This window comes from Lonchura striata, chromosome 1, assembly GCF_050655825.1.
Source record: "Lonchura striata isolate lonStrDom1 chromosome 1, ASM5065582v1, whole genome shotgun sequence".
Lineage (NCBI taxonomy): Eukaryota > Metazoa > Chordata > Aves > Passeriformes > Estrildidae > Lonchura > Lonchura striata.
In genome coordinates this window covers 73,139,510-73,160,430 of record NC_140703.1, presented here as the reverse complement: position 1 = coordinate 73,160,430, position 20,921 = coordinate 73,139,510, and the positions used below count along the sequence as shown (strand labels likewise).

Below are 20,921 nucleotides of genomic sequence, written 5' to 3'. Positions count from 1 at the left end.
ACTTCTGCATAGAGCATGATATGTACTGTGTAAAAGTAAGTCCTGCATATGCAGGTGAGAAATACAAAGGCTTTCTTCAAAAGAAGAATTTGGTAGGTGTGCAAGTCTCACAATGTTTCCAAGTATCTGCATAGGAGCATCATGTTTCTATGCTAGTATTATCAACAGTGCAAAACAATGGATTGCTACATTTGTGTAGTTAGCACATACACCTCCGCAACCTCATTACAAGTTCTTCCCCCAGGCTACATTCCCCAAGAAGCAGTCAATACTTCTTTCAAACACTGGATATATCCAGCAGTTTGTTGCACAGTCTCTGAAAAACATCTGTGAGGAAGCAAAAAATAAGCACTACATTCTGAAGGTATACTGTAACATTTCCTATAGTCAAGCTTTGTGGGGAAAAAACAACCTTGATTTTGCTCAGTTTTAGAGCATGATTCTAATAACATCAAGCTTGTGGGTTTTTAATCCCCATATGGGCTGTTTAATGAAGATTTGGACTCGATGATCCTTGAGGGTCCTTTCCAACTCAAAATATGCAGTGGTTCTGTACATCTAGACAGCCTCAACAGAAAATGTCCAAACAGCAACTGTCTGATGCTGTAGCAGACAAAGCTGAGGATTAGCAATATACTGAAGCAGTCTACAGACAGCATGTGTCAGCAGCATTCTGCTTTGGTTTGCATACAGATGTAGAGAGAACCTTCCAAGAGAGCACTTACCTAAAAGCTTACGTACAAGAGACACACAGAATTTGCAAGCCTACATGATTATGGAGCTGCCACCTCTTTCTGGAAATGTACTTTTGTAAGTCAGTTATAAGCTCAGAAGAGTCTTAGCTTTGTGAAGTGGGTGACTTAATATGAGTAAAGTGAGTCAGAGACCTATTCTACTGATAAGATCAGGGCATTCCCAGGTTCTGTCTTGGAAATATCCGGAATTGAAAGCAAGTACACAACTACATTGTCTATTGTTACATTTCAGAAGTAGCCCATTCTTGCAGGAAGCATTTTTAACAACTGAATCAATAATAAAAAAATAATCCCTCTTAAGTTTACTTCCTCTGCTTGAGAGTCCACTTCAACATTGTGTCAGATGAGCTTTGTAAGAGTCCTGCTGCAAATGTTGGTATTAAATGTTCATTCATTGTAGACAGTTGTCCTGTGGCCTTTTTAGTTGCACTAATAATTATAAAGTAATGTAACAAAGCAAATTCTTTTTTTCACTCAAGCGCTGACTGCTAAGTATGTAAAAGTGCATCTACAGTTTCCTTAGAAATTGCACACAAAGCACTGGAAAGCAGCCAGGCAGATGTTTGGAAATGGCACATTCACAGACTGAAAATTTAACTATTTACAGCCAAGCAAGACTGAACAGCAGAATCAGACCATTTAATTTGAAATATCTCTTAAGAACCCAGCTATGGCTGATAAACATGTTTATGGCTTTCATCTCACAGTACTGACAGGTCAATTCCTGCATGACTCCTTGCTCTCCAGTGACAGGCTGCTATAAAGAATTCACAGGTTAAGAGAAATACAGTACTTTGGCAGATCAGACCCACAAGTTTAGATGAACACAAACTTTTTTGCACAGTTTATCTTACCTAATGCCAACTGTCTCAAAGTACAGCTATTTTGAATACATGATCAAGCTTCTCTTACCCTGACATGGCAGCAACCTTTTGCTCCAATAAAGCAAATATCAATATCTATTGCTGCAGATAATTACTAGTTTTCCCAGTTACTCTGACAGCAGCCAGCATTTAAGAAATATGTGGTGTTATTTACCCAAAGTTGTGATTGAGACTCTTCCACTTGTGGTAACTATTTGCATGCTCATTAATGGAAATGGATTAAGGGAATTCTGCCACTAACACTTCAGACTAGAGATAGGAAGGTACACTACAAGTTTTTGTAGATGAAAGGGAACAGCTACAGAAGGAACTGTGTTCAGTCTGGAATATGATAGGAACAAAACTGATAGGAGCAATATAACACTGACATATAAGGATGGTTCCCTTCACATGAATGTTATTAAACATACAAAGATGTTATAGGTCTTAACCATTTGACAACCAATAACAGCTGCAAGAAAGATGTATAATATCCATACTGTACATATCTTAGCTTTCTACTCATACCAGATCATTAAAGCCACTAATATGAAGTTCAAACATGCCTATGTAGGGACTCCAAAAAAGAGCTCAGACAGTTCCCAACAAATTAATCTGCTTTATCTGGCAGCAGATTATCCATAGACAAGTCTGGGAAGATACACAATTATTATTTATATTTCACATTTGTCAGTATTTATATATATGAATACATAGAATTGTTTGATATGGTCTGTTCTTTCTTTATCTACATATCTGTATCCCATAGTCTCATAAAAACTGAGCTGTGCCACTCAATTTTAATAGAGCATAGAAATTGCACAGTGTCCTCATCAAAACTCCTTCCCCCAGTTCCTCATCCTGGGCAGTGTAATACATTTACTTCATCAAAATTCATAAGGTTCTCCTGCTTCAGTCACTTTGATTGATGTCACTAATGATAGTGAACCACAGAACAGAGTAAATGGTGAGTGACAACATGCTGATGCAGCCTCCAATAACACATGCAAGATTAAACAAATTTAAAACAACCAAAAAAAGCCTTAGAACTTACTGTCCAAAACTTTATGAAGTACTGCAAGACTGTAGCAGCAACAAACAAACAGTACAGTAAGGAATACATTAAAAACAGGAGGAAGAATTTGTAGTTAGAAAATCCCACACAATTATTCACCCTAGAAGGAGGGGAAAGAGAAAAAGGTTACTAAGATATACAAAAAATAAAACAAACAAAAACCCACAATACATTGTAGAGCAAAATGTGTATGATGTCAGTGGTATGTCCAAAACATTCTGGCACCAGTGTTTCAGAAGCATTTTAAGCCACTGTTTTGAAGGAAATTTCTCAGGCTGAATGATCTGACATGAATTTTGCCTCTCACATGAATTTTGCCCCCCATGATTCTGTAGGACAGGACACGACCTGGCAAAGCATTACAATACAGACAGTCCATATGGGAAGCAATTCTCACTACAATCTAACTGCAGTCACCACAGAAAGTAAAAGGAACCTTGCCATCAATTTCAGTGCATGCTGCCTTGGTTACAAAACCACCTCTAAGTCAACTACTGGTAGTAATGCTTTTCACAGTGATAGCAGATAATATGTTTACTAACTACCAGTGAACACAAACTGCAGAAGAGTCTGAGTGGGTCATACACATCATCTAGAATCCAGAAATTACTCTCCCATTGCAGTGGGTATCTCCTCTCCTGCTAACACCAACAGAGTAAACAAAGGAAAGAAATGGACTTTTTCACAGCTCTTGTCAATGTCAAGGTTTCTCTACACAAGGAGAAACTGCATTATTTGGATTACTGGGCTTACAACTTTACACAGCATCATACATTTATTCCCACATATTAAAGAACTTCAGTGGAAATAAAGGTTTAATCCAGAAGTACATTTTTGAAGCAGCATGTAATTCATCATTCTTATACTGTTTTTTGTAAAAATAAACTTACCATGGACAGTGGTGGTCCATTTTTAATACACACCTGAAAGAGAGAATTTCCAGCAAGTTAAGAAAAAAAAACCATTTTCTTTCCAAGATACGTAACTTTAGCTTCTACAGTTTCAGGTGTTGTTTTTTAATGATTTTTTTCAAGTGTTTTGCCCTAGTGTATCTTTTTCAAGCCCTTCTCAATTCATACCAATTCTCTTGATTAGAGCAGCTGTTCTTTCACCCAAAAGGACAATTGAGATTCAGAAGACTTAAGAGGAGAGTTTCTTAAATTAGCACGGGGAGCATTACAGAGCAACACCATGTAGCAGTTCATTAAGCCATACTAGTTTTATGTGCACACAGAGAAAACAAATCCAAATAATCTGTCAGGGTTGTGTGGATAAGGTGTGTTAGTCTGGCATTCACTTCAACTAAGTCTACCTTAGAGCTATTTTTTCTACCATTTTGTTTGCTGCTTGTCTTTTTTTTTTTTCTTAAAGCTAATGGAGGAAAAGATCAGCACAAAGGGCAATTTGAATAGTTCACATGCCACTTTAATCTAGTTTTAAAGTAAAGACCAATACTGGACATTTCAGACACAGAGACATTCATTGTATTTGCTAACAAATTTGATTTTAGCCAAAAGATGTGTATTAGGTTCTCCAGCTAATGAGATTTCCGCAAGTTCAGCCTACTGAAGTCTCATGCATAGCCTCAGCCTTCAGTGCCTGTGCAGACTCCTCTGATGATTCACATTGAAAATAGGGAATAGCAGTGATGTTTTTGAAATGTTAAAGGCATATGATTTTACTGTCAATTTTTGAGATAAACCTTTTTAGCAGAACACATCTGTTTCAATGCTACAGAAACAAGATACAATGAGCTGGTGGCTGTATCTCAGACCTACCTTTCTTGACTTTCAGTCTGTATGATCTTTTACTTTTTAATTAATTAATTTTTTAATAAGCTTTATTTTACAACGCTACCAGCAGGTTTCCTAAAAAGTTCTGCCACTTTAGACAATCAGGCTGTACCATAATATTGCACCAACAGAAGGAACTGACCCACTGAAGACATGAACACACTAAAGTGATGATAGCAGGAAAGAGAAAATCTGTAATTCTGGATTCAGACACTTACACGTCACATGCAGAACAGTGGTGGCAGCGGTCAGGTTTGATCAGCTGGCATCGATCACAGTATCTGATTGCTGTATTTAAGTGCAAGAGTCAGGTCAATAGAACTCATCCGATTTAATGAAAGCTTTCCCCCTTAACATGAACTGAATCTTAAAAGAGCTTCCTGCCCTCCCCTGCCACACCTGTTCTCACAGACTGTCACACACCTAATCTCATATGATATGTAGTTTTGATTTTTTAAGAAATGTGACATTTGAAAGTATTCAAAAGTATCTATTACTACTCTGCTGAGTCCATTTTCCTTTACTCTTTGACTCCCCAGTCTTCCCATCCTTCATCCTCTGGCACTGCTCCCCCTTTCACCTCTGCACAGGGTACTAAGGCATCTCACTGTGAAACTACATTCTTTCAGCAAGTCAACCTTCTGCACTGGCCTTCTCTATCCACTCCACCAAACAATGATCTAGCAGACTGTTCAGTAAATCAGTTCTTCCTCATCTTTCCTGAATATTTTTAAACAATCCTTCAGGTTTTTCTCAATGGAAATAAGATACCAGTACAGGCAGTTTGAAAGCAGGAATAAAGCCAACACCTACAGCTAAACAGAATTGATAAAAGCTGGCAACAGCTTCCCAGACCATTCCAGGAACTTAAGACTGGGATTCTCTTGAATGGACCACTCCAGGAGCTTAAGACTGGGATTCTCTTGAATTCAAAAGAGCCAGGTGTCCTTAGACTTTCTTTAGAAAAGTCACAGTAAACTTTGGCAATGGTTATTCTGAGAAGTTTACATTCTTAGAAACTCTATAGTGTTGCGAGTTTCAAGAAAGAGAAAAAGATACTACACATATAAAAGCTACAGATTTTTAAAGAATATACATATGCATAAGACAGCACTTTCACAGAACATTAATCTATAAATTGGAATAAAATGCCTACATATAATAAAAGCAAATCCAGAAACAGTCCCTAACTAGATTTGTACTGCATTGCAGATGGGAATGAAACAACATTTAATTGTTTTTAAATTACAAAAGTATGTTAAGAGCTTAAGTATGTTTCTCCTCATGCTGAACCAAAACAACTCAAAAAGAAAAGTTTAATTGAGGATAACAGTGATTATAAAATTGAGCAACACATTTGATTTTCCTTTTTTCAAGCTATCTTAGCTATATTCATTTGCTGTGTTTACCTTTAATTGCCACAGCTGGAGATAACTGCCGTCATCTCTCTTCTTGCTAGAAGATATATTTTTTTTTTAAATTTCAAGTAGTGGCTTTATGTTGAGAACCCCAGCAAAAGGACTGCTCTTTCTCTCAGGAGGATTAAACACCAGGGCAAACAAATTACAAAACATCACAGCATTTGTAATATGTCCTTAATATATTGTTCATTCAGTGGCAACAAATGAATAAAACACCAACTTCAAGAGCATACAATTATCTTTATATTTCACCTCTCGATGCTGTTGTCGTATAGATAGGCAAGTCTTTGGCAGCTCTTCTTAAAATCTCCTGCTGGGATTCTGGTCTCTCTTCTTTTTCATATTGTTCTTTATCAGCTTTTGACAAGCAGAACTAAGAGGGATATAGAAAATGGATAGGAGGGGAAAGATTAATTACTACTTTGCTTTCGAAAGAAAAGAGCCTTTGGGTGTTCTCATTCACTGACCCAAAAGCACCACATAAACAAGAAAAAGAATGCTACAGGAATTACGGGAGATCCTTAGAACTCCTAAGTTTCTGGATGTATTCTGGATGTATTTTCAAGAAAATAATCTTTATCTCTGTTCCATTATCTATAGTATTTTCTCTTCAACACAAGGGAACACAGACTCAGAGTGAATTTTAAGGTACAAACTTTCCTTTAATTCATGATAAGCGTAATTTAAGTGAACTGTGAACAAGAGGAAGGTGCAACAGTCCTTTGCTGCTACAAGGCACTGAAGTTCTCTTATCCCACTTCCTATCTAACACAGAGAGGGGTACAAATCAGATGGGGGAAAAAAAAGGCAGGCAAAGGATGTGGTGAGCTTCACAGCTCCAGCACAGAAGCTGGAAGAGTTTAACTGGATTTTTAACTCAGAAGTAGTCAACACTAGTCTCAAAATTCTTAAATTGTATTGAAAGCAACTGTACAGTTTGAGAATGTGCTACAATTCCGAGTAAAGCCTGACAAGCATTCCTGTTGAAACCTCACTGAAATGTAAGTGTTTACCAGAAAATCCTGGAGAGCTTTTATTCATTTGTGAAACACTTAGTTTGGTATCTGCTGAAACAGTATTTCCCAGCAAGCCCCACAAAACCCAGCATACTGACAAGGCTCGGTGCAGTGGGGACCGAAATGATGATTTCCTTTGGTATTTTTCTGTTCCAAAGCACTTCTAAACTCTGAGCTTCCTGCATGGACTACAAGAGCCCTCTTTATGAGCACACATAGACAAAGCATTCATGGTAGAGAGTGGAAAATGCTATGTGTGCAGCTGGAACAAAAACTGGCTTAGTGTGGTTTAATATGATCGCATTTTCCGACCAAAAACATGTGCATGATTAGTTCACATGGATTTTCCTCTCATCCTGTACTTTTTCCTCTTTTGGATTACAGTCAGTTGGCAAGCAACAAGGAAGACTCCACTTAGAGCAAGGAGGAAGCAGTAAGACATTGCTGCAATTTCTGCTGCTATTTCCTAACCCAGAATGCAAGCAAGATGCCTCACAGCTCACAGGATCTAGTTAGGTCTCCTGTCACATGTAGTACCATCCCACTTATTGCACCTACATACTCTTCAAGTGTGAAACATGAAACACCCTTTTAAATAACCAGACACTAGAATTAATCTATGTGAAGGGTGAAATTAAAGTTTAACATTTCAGCCATCACCAAGAGTTTGACCTAATTATTTAAATTTAACCACTCATATCGATATTTATTCAAGCATGAAAAATGGAGACACTCACATCAAAAGTTTAAGAGAGATGTGAAGCATCATTCCAGCAAACAGTAGTGCAATACACCTTAATCCCTACTACCCCTATGAGTCTGCCAGGTGACCCAGATCTCTGTGACCTGCAATCAAGCAGAGGTTGCAGGAAACATGAGTACTCCCTCTATATGACATTTCAAGGCAAAGCATTCGTGTACAGAAAAGGAACCCAACAAAACTTTTTAAATTTGTCATGTAATATCATAATATTACTCCAAAAATCCTGGATAGGATTTTGGTTTTCCGAAAAGCTGCATTTCTATTCTAATTTCAGAACTTAATAGGGCTATGAGACCACAGCTTCTCAAGACAATAGCAGGATATGTTCAAAGGCATCAAAAGTTGTCTGCTACCACACAGCAAACAGAATTCCCAATGAGGTTCCAGCAGTTCTTACTGAAAACAGAAAGAATCCCTTTGTTTCCTTCCTCTTTCTGGATCTTGTATAATGCTGATTGTTCTTTCTTAGGGCATATGCACAGGGATTACACTAAGACAACAGCAGCTGAAGAATCTTTATTTTAGTTCAATAGTAAGATCACAGGATGCTATTTGTTTTGCAAGAATGGCCAATTTGAATGATTAAAAATATATATATTTACACTCTCACACAATGGAGAGATACTGAAGTCAGGTATCTCTAAGTATAAATGGCATAAATTACTCACTAGTACATGAACAGAAGGGATCTGCTCAGAAACAGAAAAAGTGGTGCTGAATTTTAAATATGGTTGTTTTTTTGCTTTTTTAAATTTTTAAGTGTGTTTTTTTGTTGTCCTGATGGAAGAGTTTTTTTTTTTCTTTTTTAACTTAAAGCCAGCTGTAGAAGAAAATTTTATTAAATCTGATCTCTCTCCACAGTTAATATACAAAAAATTCATTACATGCCATATGCCCAAGCCATCCCTTTCACTTGCTGAATACAAAAGCCTGCAACATCATCACTGTAACTACAGGAAAAGTACTGTCAGAATAAGTTTGCTATTAATGGAGAACTTAAGAAGACAGTAAAAGTTACTAGGCATTAGCATTAAGAGCAGCTCTAGTTCATATAGCTTTATAAAACCTAGAATAACACCATTTTGACCATGTTTTAACTAGTTAACCTGCTTAATTCAACCATTTTCCTGAAAAAGCAAAACCAAATTACCCTGAAGACAAATCCCTTTGAATTTTTAGGTTTAGCAATTCATAGAATCATTTACGCTGTAAAATATCTAAGGTCATCAAGCCCAGCCATAAACCCAACACTGCCAAGTCCACCATTAAAGCACATCCCCGAATGCCACATTTATAAATGTTTTAAAACCTCCAGGGATGGGGATACAACCACATCTCTGGTCAGCCTGTTCCAGTGCTTGTGACAACAAGCCTTTCAGTGAAGAAATTTTTCCTAATAGCCAATCTAGACCTCCCCTAGTGCAACTTGAGTCCATTTTCTCTTGTCCTATCGCTTGTTACCTGGGAGAAGAGACAGACCCCCATCTGGCTGCACCCTCCTTTCAGACAGTTACAGAGATCCTCCTTTTCTCCAGAATAAACACCCCCAGGTCACTCAGCTGCTCCTCATAGGACTTGTGCTCCAGACCAACAGCTGGTGCTCCAGCTTCAACAGCTGCATTTAGACTTTTTGCTTAGTTAAACAGCAGAATAGTGTTTAGCTGTTATCACTTTATATTCTATAACTTTAACATACAGATCTCTAAGTCATAATTAAGCATTACAGAGCAGTGTTTGCTTTTTTCTTCAAAACATGTCACAAGAATGTTTGTGAATAACATGAATAACTCGTCTCAAGAATGTTTAAGGTTGACATTAGCACTGGATGTCACTCTTGCTGAAAACAGAATAAAAATTCAACCCCCACAGAGCAGCCAACACCTCAAACAGTTTAGGCAGTTTAAAAGCTCTGTTAACACAAGGAAGAGAAGTGCAATATTTTAAATTCAGTGCCTGTATTTAATCCTTACATACACACACATTAGAGAAAATGGAAAACAAGGTAATCCATCTCAGGCTTATTGGAATTAATATGGTTCTTTTTAAAAACAAAACTTCATAATGCATTCTTTCGCTATTATATACAGCTTCTTTGTGTAGACATATCTCAGTGTTCCTAAACTTTAACCCTTGACTAAAAAGTGGGTTCAGTCATCCAGGTCATAAGTATACGTAGCATTACTACCCTTTCTTAGTCGAACAATATTCAAACTGCCTAAAAAGGAAACATAAAAATGCTGTCACTGTATTTCATTTACCAGTTTTAAAAAAATCCAGATTTCAAGCAAGCTACTTCATAGCATAGCACTGTACAAGACTGCTAAACTTTTGATGGTTTAAGCACACATTTCGTATAAGGAAATGTCATTACACAAAGCATATGGTATTTTAAGATTAACTTGTTCATTTTCATTCCTGATACACTGTCATGCTGTTCTATTTTAGACAATGAGAAGGGAAAGGTGAATCATGCAGTACTGCAAACAAATTTCATCACTGAAAACAGTTCAGCTATTTATAAAAAAAGGCACTGACATTTTCATAACATTATACTTACCTCATTAGAGGGGGTTGCAGGAGATGTGAAAATTGTCTTCCCATAGGACCATACAAACATGACGAATGACAGATGAAAAACTACAAGGTAGACAACTGCAATAAAATACAAATAAGAATTTGGTGAATACAGCTGAAAAGTACAAAAAATAAACCCCTTGATCTTTGAGGAGGGCTAAACAACTGCACTTAGTACTCTAGAAATGTTCACTTAAAAGAAATTAAATGAACACCCACCCTCACTCCCCAAATGTTATAGCTGATCTTCCTCAAGGAAATAATGTTTTTATTATAGATTACAAAGTGACCCTGAATGCTTCCAGAGATGGAGCATCCACAACTTCTCTGGGCAACCTTTGCTGCTGCCTCACCACTCCCACAATAAAGAATTTCTTTCTAACACCTAACTTATACCTGCCCTCTTTCAGTTTGAAGTCATTCTCCCCTTGCCATATCATTCCATGTCCCTGTAAAATGTCTTTCCCCAGGACTCCTGTAGTCCCCCACTTCAGGTACTGGAAGGTGCTATTAGGTCTCCCTGGAGACTTCCCCAAGATAATAAAACCACAGCTCCCTTAGGCTGTCTTCAGCTGGAGAGGTGCTCCATTCCTCTGATCATCTTTGTAGCCTCCTCTGGATTTGCTCCAATAGGTCCATGCTCTTCCTGTGCTGTGACCCCAGAGCTGATGCAGCCCTGCAGGTGGGGTCTGAGCAATGCAGAGGAGCAGAATCCCCTCCCTGGCCCTGCTGCCTACACTGCTTTGGATGTAGTCCAGGACACCACTGGCTTTCTGGGATGCAAGCACATGCTGCTGAGCCATGTGGGGCTTCTCATCAACCAACATCCCCATGTCTTTCCCCCCAGATTGGATTGCTTCTCAATCCATTCTCTGCCCAGCCTGTACTTGTGCTTGGGATTATCCTGACTCATGTGCAGGACCTTGTTGAACTTTCCAAAGCAGATTTTGCAGGAGAAAACAAATTGACAAAACCCACCCCCCAAAAACCAATCAAACAAAATACACCACTGAAAAAGGCCCCCACAAAACAAAACCATACCCTCTTCTCCAAAACAAACAAACCAACCAAAAAACCCCAAACACAAAAACCCCAAACCTCAGAACTGAACACAGCTTCACTTCTGGCATGTAAGTGACTAACCTTGGATAAAGATGATGCTGTAATTCTGTTCCAGATTATCACAAAGTAATTGATTACTTACTGACCTACATAATTCAATTTAATTTCTACTTCTAACAGAAACAGCACAGTACTGTGCCATTACAGAAGGCACTGGTCATGAATGACAGTTAAAATCCTCAAAAAGGGATTTGGAGAGTACTCCACTCCAGTCATGCCAGAGTGAGTTAAAGATTTTCTTACTATCTTCTCTCAAATCATCTGAGAAATACAAGCAGGAAAAGTCCTATTACAGTCACAGTGACTAAAGAATGTAGCTGGGTTTAGGAGGGACCTCAATAAATTTTCTATGAGTATACATGATATTGCTGTCTTAAAGACCAGAAATGCAGACCTTATGACCCAGGAAGTTCCTTCCAATCTTGTTTCCTCTAATGGTTTATTTTATCACTTGTCAAGAGGAAACAGATCAGTTGTGCCAGAACAGCAAATCATAGAGAAGTCACATTAAAATTTATATTATCTTCATTTATATTATCTTCAGTTGCAGTAAAGTAGGAAATTTGACCTACTTTTCTGTACAGATAGAGTACTTTAAGAAGCTGTATGATATACTTAATGGATAGCAAAAAAGTCTCAAAACTTTGGGAACCTCCAACAGCTCAGAAAATGCTTGTGCACAGTGACAGAAGACATAGCTTTAATTTATAATCTTTCAGGATTTTCACTGTTTATTGCAATGAAAACAAACAAATTGCATTTGAGCTTTTGTCAGAGAATTCTTTTTACCTTTGCCTGTGACTCCTCTAACCTCATAGGCAGACTTGGCAAATTTTCAGCTGTGGAGCTGATGGAAAATGCCAGAAACAAAACCCTTTTCTAAAGCCCTCTAAATCGGTTGCCCAACAGGGAAGAACTTGTGTATTACTGTAGTAGGCACTGTGTTATTAGAAGTTGTCTGTTATGAAAAGCATATTCTACATTGAAACACAATGTGGTTAAGCAATTAAAGAATGAGAAAATGCTTTGGAAGCAAAGAGAAAAGGACATAAAACTGGAGTGGAATCAGTGGCACAGATCAGAACTTTGGTGGAGAAGAGGGCAAGAGAAATTGAATAGAAGGAAAAAGGAAATGAGATACAGGGGAGGGCAAGGCACAGCAAAACTAACTTACACAGTAAACAGTTCTACTCTGTCCATAAAAATCACACCAGAATTCAGAGGCTTTTGAAGGATTATTTTTAGTGTACACACAATGCGTCACACAGCAGAACCTCAACGCTTTGTCACAGACTGTAAATACCCCTAAAACCCACAGAATAACAGGGACCACAGCCAGCTGCATCACGGTACAGATCTGTGCCAGTGCTACCAGGATTTAATAGATATAGGCATGTTATTAAAGTGCTTTTCATATAACTGAGCTCTTGCAATCTGTCACCATCATTAAAACCAAGGGCCAATAGTCAGTAGCCACTGATGGGCACCACCCAGGCAAAGACCCTGCAACTGGCAGTCCATAGTGGCTTCTCTCTGAATAAATTCTTGCTTCTTTTCCTACACCCATGCTGCCTTTCCTACTGTGATTACGCATAACTGTCCTGTCACTGCTCCCCAGGAAATGAGAGGGAGGGAAGATACCATTTTTAACAGCTTCACTTTAGCAGTCCATCTATCCATCACTTTGGGTATTAAACCTCAAACCCCAGTATCTACCAGTTTAGCCAGACTCAGAGTCACAAGGAAGTACTGGTTAAACTAAGGAAACCCAGGATTCTCAGTGCCATGCTGTGATCTAGTGATATCAGTTCTCTTCAAAACGCACTGATGCATACTATAACAAATTTATGGCCTCAAGAAGACAATGTCTTAAGACATGCTCTCAGAAGTCTCCTAAAATATGCTACACTCTCCTGAGATTTGCCCTTAACATTCTTTTCTGAATCATTCTTAATACTACTTTCAAGACAGAGTCAGATTACAGAGAGGCAATAATATATAACATCAGTATAATACACTGTTAATAGAGATTCAGAGTTGACTTTCTTCCTCTGTCCTGATGGATATAAAACTAGACAAGAATATAAAATTACAAAGAAAAAATGAGCCTTAACGGGGTGAAGAAATCACCACTAATTTAATCAAAAGTTGTCATTACATTAAAATAATTTTTCTGCACTACTTATTACACTGAAATATGGAGCAAAGCACACTTGCTAAGATGCACATTATTGATTTACATAGTAATGTTTCTGGTACTTTGGTCTTTCAACTCTTCTGATGGCAATTTCTGGTTACCATGAGCTGGCTTATAAGAACTTTAGAAAACTTACGGCAGCTTTCTTTTAAAATGAAAAAAGACTTCACATGTCATTTTAAAATCAACTTTCATAGTTGATAAATTCATGCCTATGACATGATTCAGAATGGGAGGTGCAAGCAGCATGCAGGTGACAGCTATTAAGAGCCTAACAGGTTCCAGTGATACTGTCACTCTCATTAATTAATCTCACATCTTCCCTTCTCTGGTAGATTTAGAAGAACCTGTTCCAGTCAGATAGACACTGCATTTGAAATAGAGATCTGACTGTGTGACACAAACATTGCTCTGCCAGACTTCCTTAACTGATACATGACTCTTGCTTTTCCAGAAGAAATTGGAAAGTAAAACTTATTACTTTAATAAAAAGTAAAACTTATTATTATTAATGTACAGGTCAACAGTAAGTACAGCAGCAACTTGCAGAATTTTTTGAAGTCAAGGTAAAGCCCAGCTGTAAAATGGGATGAAAAAAATCCAGTGTAACACAAACTCACATCTTGAATGGCTTACAGTTTATTTTGAAGATTTTCCTACTCTTTCAGGTCTCCATTAGAAATTAAAAACCAACAAATTCCATCAAGATTCCTTCTTTTTACAATGTTCTGGTAGACATTCACCAGGAAGAAAACTGCTAGATTAGCTTCCAGTTCTGTGCTCGTTTGCAAAATATTTAAGAGATGAGAGCTTTTACCAGTCTGAAACAACCCTCTGTGGATAATTAAAGTGCAAATCTGTGCTTAATCTACCTCTAATGTTCCCCCATAAACTGGAATAAACTCCCAAACAAATATCCCAGCAAAAATACGCTAGAATTTTTTTTGGTTTGTTTTTAACTCTATCACTGTGTACTACTATCCACTGTGGCTCATACTTGCTAAAACCAATATGAAGATTAAAATTTCTCAATATAAAGCCTCAAACACTTGACCTGGAAATTTAAAATTATAATGTGTAGCCATTTTTGAAATGGTTGTGTTTTGCACAATTCTAACTACTCCGTAAGAATGGAGTTCTGAGGAATTTCGTGAGCTTTTTGGAAAATATTAAGCAGTACAACAACAATTCATCCTCTTCCAGAAATCTTTCAGGTCACAGGCCTAAACAGAAAATGGAATTGTGGATGTGCTGCAGTTCCTTCTCTCTTCTCCTTTTTCTGTTCTTAGTAGGTACCCATTTAAAAATAAATGCAAACTTAAATCATAAGTTGCATTACTTGGATTAGTCACAGGTCTTGTCATCATCCCAAGTTTATGGTATTAGAAACAAAACAATATTTACCTTGTTTCTTAGCACTAATCTACTCACCACACAAGAGCTCACACATTAAGGAGCACATTTAAACTCTATGTCCCTTAGGATTTGCATGCAAAGCAGCTACTCACATCTTCATAGAAACTTCAAAAAATTACCTTTTTCGGCAGTTGAAGAAATAGTAACTGGAAGAAAAAAAAAGAACAGTTAGGTAAATTTGTACAGAATTAAATAATTGGCTAAAAGTGACATATACAAGGTTGTTGACTTGTTCCAAATCATATTTCAGGTGTTAGCAGAGCCTCCCCACCCAATACTGGGGTAAAACAAGAGTCAATACTCCTCCTGCCAGCCCCTGATGCTTGGTGAGTTACTGGAAGAGCTGAATGGATGCAGTTCCCCAGGCTAATGAAGCGAGCACATTCCAAAGACAATAATTAGACAGAATTTATGCATATTTCCCTTCCTATATGCTGCATCTAACTCATTTTTCTGAGTCAACAGCTAGGCTAACAGGTGTACCACTGGAAAGCAGAAAACAAAATTAGAATTTCTTACAGAAATCCCTGTGAAACTGTTACACATAACCTTCTTCCTTAAATTTCCCTCCTCTCTCCACTTGTCTCTTCCTGTCACATACTATTATTTGCTTTTTTTCCCCCTGACCTGAATTCTTCATGCATAGTTAAAATCTCTCCACCTCCTTATCTCCTATAGTCTCACCTTCTTTTACGACAACAGCAAATTCCATTGTTCAGATCTACCTTGTACACTGCCTGACTACTACATCTTCCTGCCCTCAGGCTTCTCCAAAACCTTCATACTCAGTTTATCGGTTCAGGGATGATGCTGAAGAGAGAGCTGCTGTACTTGTTGGTTGCTGTGTTCATATAACTTCCCTTGCTGGATTTCTTCCTTGGACATTGAATTACTGAAACTCAGTGAGGAAGGGATCCTTCCTGACTCCATCTTACACAGTAAATTTAAGCTTCTGGTCACCAGCATAAGCAAAATCTTAACAGGGCACACTGTGCCTCCTGCAGTTTAGCTCACTACACACTACTTCCCCTCTCCCAGCTCTGACAGTTCTACTGTCATTAACCTGTGCAACAATTCCAAAGAGCTTTTTCCAGATGCACATTAGACTGCTAAATCTGCAGGGCTTGAGTGTGCATTGTAGATTTCCTTCTGAAGGACAGCTTTGTTACTGAGGTGGCATTTGTCACTTACCTGTAGTTATCTACAGGGAAAGGGTCTACAACCACACTATGCACCTGTGCCTCTTTTCATGGGCAACAAGAGGCATTATGAGATGATATATCAATGTATAGATGACCTCTTTTTGTTCAGATATGTTTTGGGGTTTTTTCCTTCTTTCTTGCCCCCCATCCCTTTCCATTAATTATCCACCCTCTGTCTGTATACACAGAAGCCTCTACAAAGTTAATGAAACAGGCTCCGATTCCTCCCACTTAAAGGAGGAAGAAATTACCATTTGGGATAGAACAATGTTGCCTTCAAACTCAAGGAGGTCAGTCCTAAAGAACAGCTTCATTTCACGTTAGTTATGCATACTTGCACAGCCTGCTCCCATGTTTCTGCCTGGAAATCCAGTGCACAGTTCAGAAGTCATTTTATTTTTAAAGCAAATCCTGTGAGTGCTTTTGCTTAAAATTTTACTAATGTGTTATTTCTCCAGTTAAAATGTTTTCAACAATGCAAGGAGAAGAAAAAACTTATTTTAAAAGTGAGAAGTAAAATAAGTTTGCAAAGTGTGTTTAACTTTAAAAAAATACTAAAAGTATTATAGATTTAACTTTGCCTTTGGCTCCTCATATCTTAAGTAAACACCTTTGCACACATTCATTTATACACATATATTTCCTTGGACAAGAAATATAAAAAAGTTCTTAATTATCCTCTGTTGGGGGTGGGAGAACATAGTTATCTATAAAACTTCAGGATATCTGGATGTAATTGTCATTAAAGTACTCCTTAATCTGTAGCCTAATTTCTGCTCTCAGCACAAAACAAAGCTGTGAGACAAATCTGAAGACTCAAAATAATGAAAAGGTTTTGCATGCAAAAACAAGGCAAAAAAAAGACAATACTTTATCACATGTGGGACTTCATCAAAAAGATTCCTAAATAACCTAAAAAAAATTACTTAAGCTTCACAGCACCAGGAAGACAATTTCTCTTTCATACATAGGTCCCTTAGGTTAGAATGCAGTTATTAGACTGTGTAGAACAATTTTCATTTGAGAAACTCCAGCAGTTTGAGGTAAAAGCCAACATGGAAATGCTTATGACTTTCATCCTGTCTTAACACCCTCAGATGAAATAAAAGATGTCCTGTCCTCTTCTGCCTCAGAGGCTCATGCAAGTTAATGTTCCTGTTTCTATCCTTTTCACAGTACTAATGCCCATTGTCAGGTGGATTAAATGAACAGCAACCATACTAGTCCAAATCTACTCAGCAGATGGCACATGTACAATTTTACAGGATCTTTATACTACAAAGCAAAGCCTTTCTTCACATAAGTTAATAGTCAATCTTTATGTAAAAATGACTTTTTAAGTATTTGCTAGGCTGGCCATCTAACAAGAAGCTTTGTACCATCAATAAATCAATTCTTGCTTTTGAACTCTACACTGGGGGAAAAAACCTCACAGAACATGACACTGCCATTATGGGCCCCATCCCTGGCCTGGTAGTTACAAGTTTGCTCCATATCACTTTTCTCCTCTACTGCTTGTGATGTTTCGATGGCTGCCAGCTTCTCCTAAATTAGTGCCATTTTCACTTCCAACATTTTTGAAATATAGTCTCTTGTTTGGGGAAAAATCCCAAGGCAGCACTGCCTTTTTGCTTATTGATTTTCTTTAAACAAAATAAACATTGCTTATGATTTAAATGTTAACCTTAGGATGCAACAGCACTATACACTAGATAGATGTATCAGCAAAAGTTAGTGCCTTAAGCACTGCAATCAACACAAACTGTTCATGATTCAGAAACAGAAGTGGTGTAAAACAGCTGCTCTTTTAAGGATTTTAAAACATATCGCCATATCAGTCTATTGATCAGCTACAAAAGGAAAAATATTCTTTGGATTTGTTTCTTAATATTAAGTTCCTGGTTTGTGAGAAGACTTATGAAGTTCTAGAAAGATATTGCCAGGGAAGGATAAAACATTACCATATAGTGAAAGCTGCAGTTTACTTTAATGCAAAGAGCTCAGAAGGAGGCACTTGCATGCTCAGGCACAGAGTTTTCACTATGGCCTCAGAATTTTCAGCCTCTCAGTGCTACAGCACCAGAGGAGTTGAACAAAGGGAACAAGCCCTGTCTGTCTGACTGCAGTGCAGAGCTTTATCTTGGCTACCTCAGGGTTTCCAAAATCAGTCCAAGGAAGGAGTGTAGCAAACCTGTTTGTAAAGAGAGGCAGACAGGCTTACACTGAACTTCATGCTGCTGCACCTTGCCCAGAAACACACAGGTGCAACACACTGCTGCTGGTCCACTGAGCAGCTTACACACGGGACCTCCCAACATTCTGGAGTCCCTCCAAGATGAAGCACACAATTTGAAGTGTGTGGAATCCCTTTCTACAGATTACCTCTAAAATACACCATACAGCCTATATTAGGCTAGATTCAAATGTACTTTATAACTCTGTCCACTTAGGGGACAAGCCCAAATTGCACATTTGACTTTCACAGAGGAAAAAGTAGTTTAGTTTTGATTTACACTTAGCATCACCCCTGGCAACAAAGACACTCTTTCCTTTATGACCCCAGCTGTTGGTTATACTTTCCTAGATACTCTTCCTCACATTGTTGTCTGTTATCTTTCATCTCACCTATGTCACAAGAATGAAAGAGGCAGGAGCCCACAGCTTTATCACAGGAAACAATCCTGGAGACACAGGGACATCATTAGCTGTGTAACAAATGAAACTGGGGGAAAATGTCACTTGTTGGAAGCATTCCTCTTGGAGTGTGAAGTGATAGAAATGTCAACTTCAGAAAACTTTGGAGCATTTTTAAAGTTGTTTCAAGGAAACACTCTCAGAATATCTCATCTCTAAAAGAAAAATATGTTAGGGAGCTGGTTTGCTTTTAGTTTCAGGCTAATTTTCAGGGCTGCTATGATGTGTTCAAGCATCTTCCAACTTACTGTGTAATCGGAAAAAACCAAATCTCTCTATTCTGAGGCAAGGAGGTGCTATGATCTCCCAAGACCTTGCAAGAGGCATGCTAAAAGACATTTATCTTCAGGCTTGGAATAAACTCCCCCCTCCCCAGTCACATCTTCCTACTTCCCTGAAAGGCATGTTCCAACCATAGCTAGATATGCTTCTTGCAGAGGAAGAAATTCAACTCCAACTAATATAGAAGTATAGCAAAGGACAAGAACTGATCTTGTTACTGAAGTGCTATGTTTATTTCCCCATCCACGCCCACGATGGCTCTTAGCAGGAGTCATACTTCAGTTATTCCAGCCATTCCACAAATTTCCAAGTAACATTCACATTTTGGCTGACATTCCTTAAGGGTGGGAAGAAGGAGTGATAAAAGTGTAATTGCATCCCTTCACCAGCTACACAGCCTTAACTTCTCAGCTTGTCATGAAAAGGGCACAAATAAACAAATAAATAAACATAAATATATACATACATATTTACATACCTATACATACACACACACACACACACTCGTATTTCCAGAAGTTACCAGTACTGAAATGCAACAGAAACCCCCTACAGGCACTGCCCTGTCTGCAAAGGCAAACACCACTAACATAATCTCACTGTTCAATTTGTTCAGAAAATGGTGTTTTATTGAAAGTGTAGCTTAGATTTATGGTAATATAATTTCCATTTGCAAAAGCAGACCTTAATCAGTCACAGGAGGCTGATAGAAACTATTTACTGATACAAGCAGGACAATGAGTAAGTTTTGGTGAGCAAATACTCATTTGGCTTTTGTTACAGGGCAACAACAGAACATGAAGACCTTAGCACTTCTGCACTGCTCTCTAAAAGCCTTAATTCTGTGACCTTCCCACACTGAGATATTTCTTATTTCCCAACTGGCAGGCACTCACTAGGTGCTCTCCTCCCTTAACAGCTGGGAATTGTTCTAGAGAAATGATTCAAGATGACTAAGCTGACAGCATCATGTAGCCAAAAGCCTAAGCAGGAAGATCCTGCCAGGTCCCTGTTAAAAAGCTATGGGAGTCCAGGAATCACACACTCAATTACCACCATGAATGTTCTTTGCAGAATTTTGAGCCATATGAACTTAGAATTGTATTATCTTCATATGGTACTAGTCTGTCTGATGTATTTCAACTTCAGGTACTCAGGAATAGGACACAGGTTTCTCCGCTTCACAGTGCATTGCCAGGGGATTCAGAAAGCAACATTTTCTAGAATGGTGCTGCAGATGTGGCTCCACAGGCATTTGTACTGAGCCAGCATGAAGGGTCACATTGCCACACCATGTGCCTGAGCAGCAGCACTGCCTGGGGCTGGTCTGCAGCATGTCTGCACCATCAGCCAGGTCTGACACGATGCTTTTCTCAGAGGTGTGGCCTGTGGTGGCCAACTCTTGCTGCAAGAGTGTATAAAGTTACCCCTCTTCACCATCTATCCACTGCCCTATGGCAGACAAACAGCAAAAGTGAGAGCTTGCATTTGACCTACCAATGAAGTTGGTAGCTACTTCTCTAAAAGTTTGCATGACAAACAGCAGGGCATTGCAGGGGTGAAGGGGGGATGGCAGTGAGCAGCCTCTCACTGTCCCGGGTCATACACAGTCATGAAAGGGGAAAGAAATGCTCTCAGGGCCACCGATGCCTTAAAGCACAAGCCAGAGCCCAAACTCCTCACACATTCGGTGCTCAGCAGGACCACTTGAGAGAGCTGCCTTGTGACTTCAAATGATCACAAGATGA

General features: G+C 38.5%; 1 protein-coding gene across 5 annotated transcripts in view; it reads right to left on the bottom strand.

Annotated features, from left to right (window-relative positions):
- ZDHHC20 (zDHHC palmitoyltransferase 20) overlaps nucleotides 1-20,921 on the bottom strand; it is a 49,249-nt gene that overhangs the window by 15,973 nt on the left and 12,355 nt on the right. For all 5 annotated transcript variants that reach the window (XM_021539978.4, XM_021539980.4, XM_085580500.1 and 2 more), the window contains exons 2-7: nucleotides 15,115-15,141; nucleotides 10,244-10,338; nucleotides 6,160-6,280; nucleotides 4,705-4,774; nucleotides 3,584-3,616; nucleotides 2,673-2,793 (exon numbers count right to left, since the gene is read on the bottom strand). In XM_021539978.4, coding sequence (XP_021395653.1) covers nucleotides 2,673-2,793; nucleotides 3,584-3,616; nucleotides 4,705-4,774; nucleotides 6,160-6,280; nucleotides 10,244-10,338; nucleotides 15,115-15,141 — 467 coding nt within the window. The remainder of the gene's footprint in view (nucleotides 1-2,672; nucleotides 2,794-3,583; nucleotides 3,617-4,704; nucleotides 4,775-6,159; nucleotides 6,281-10,243; nucleotides 10,339-15,114; nucleotides 15,142-20,921) is intronic.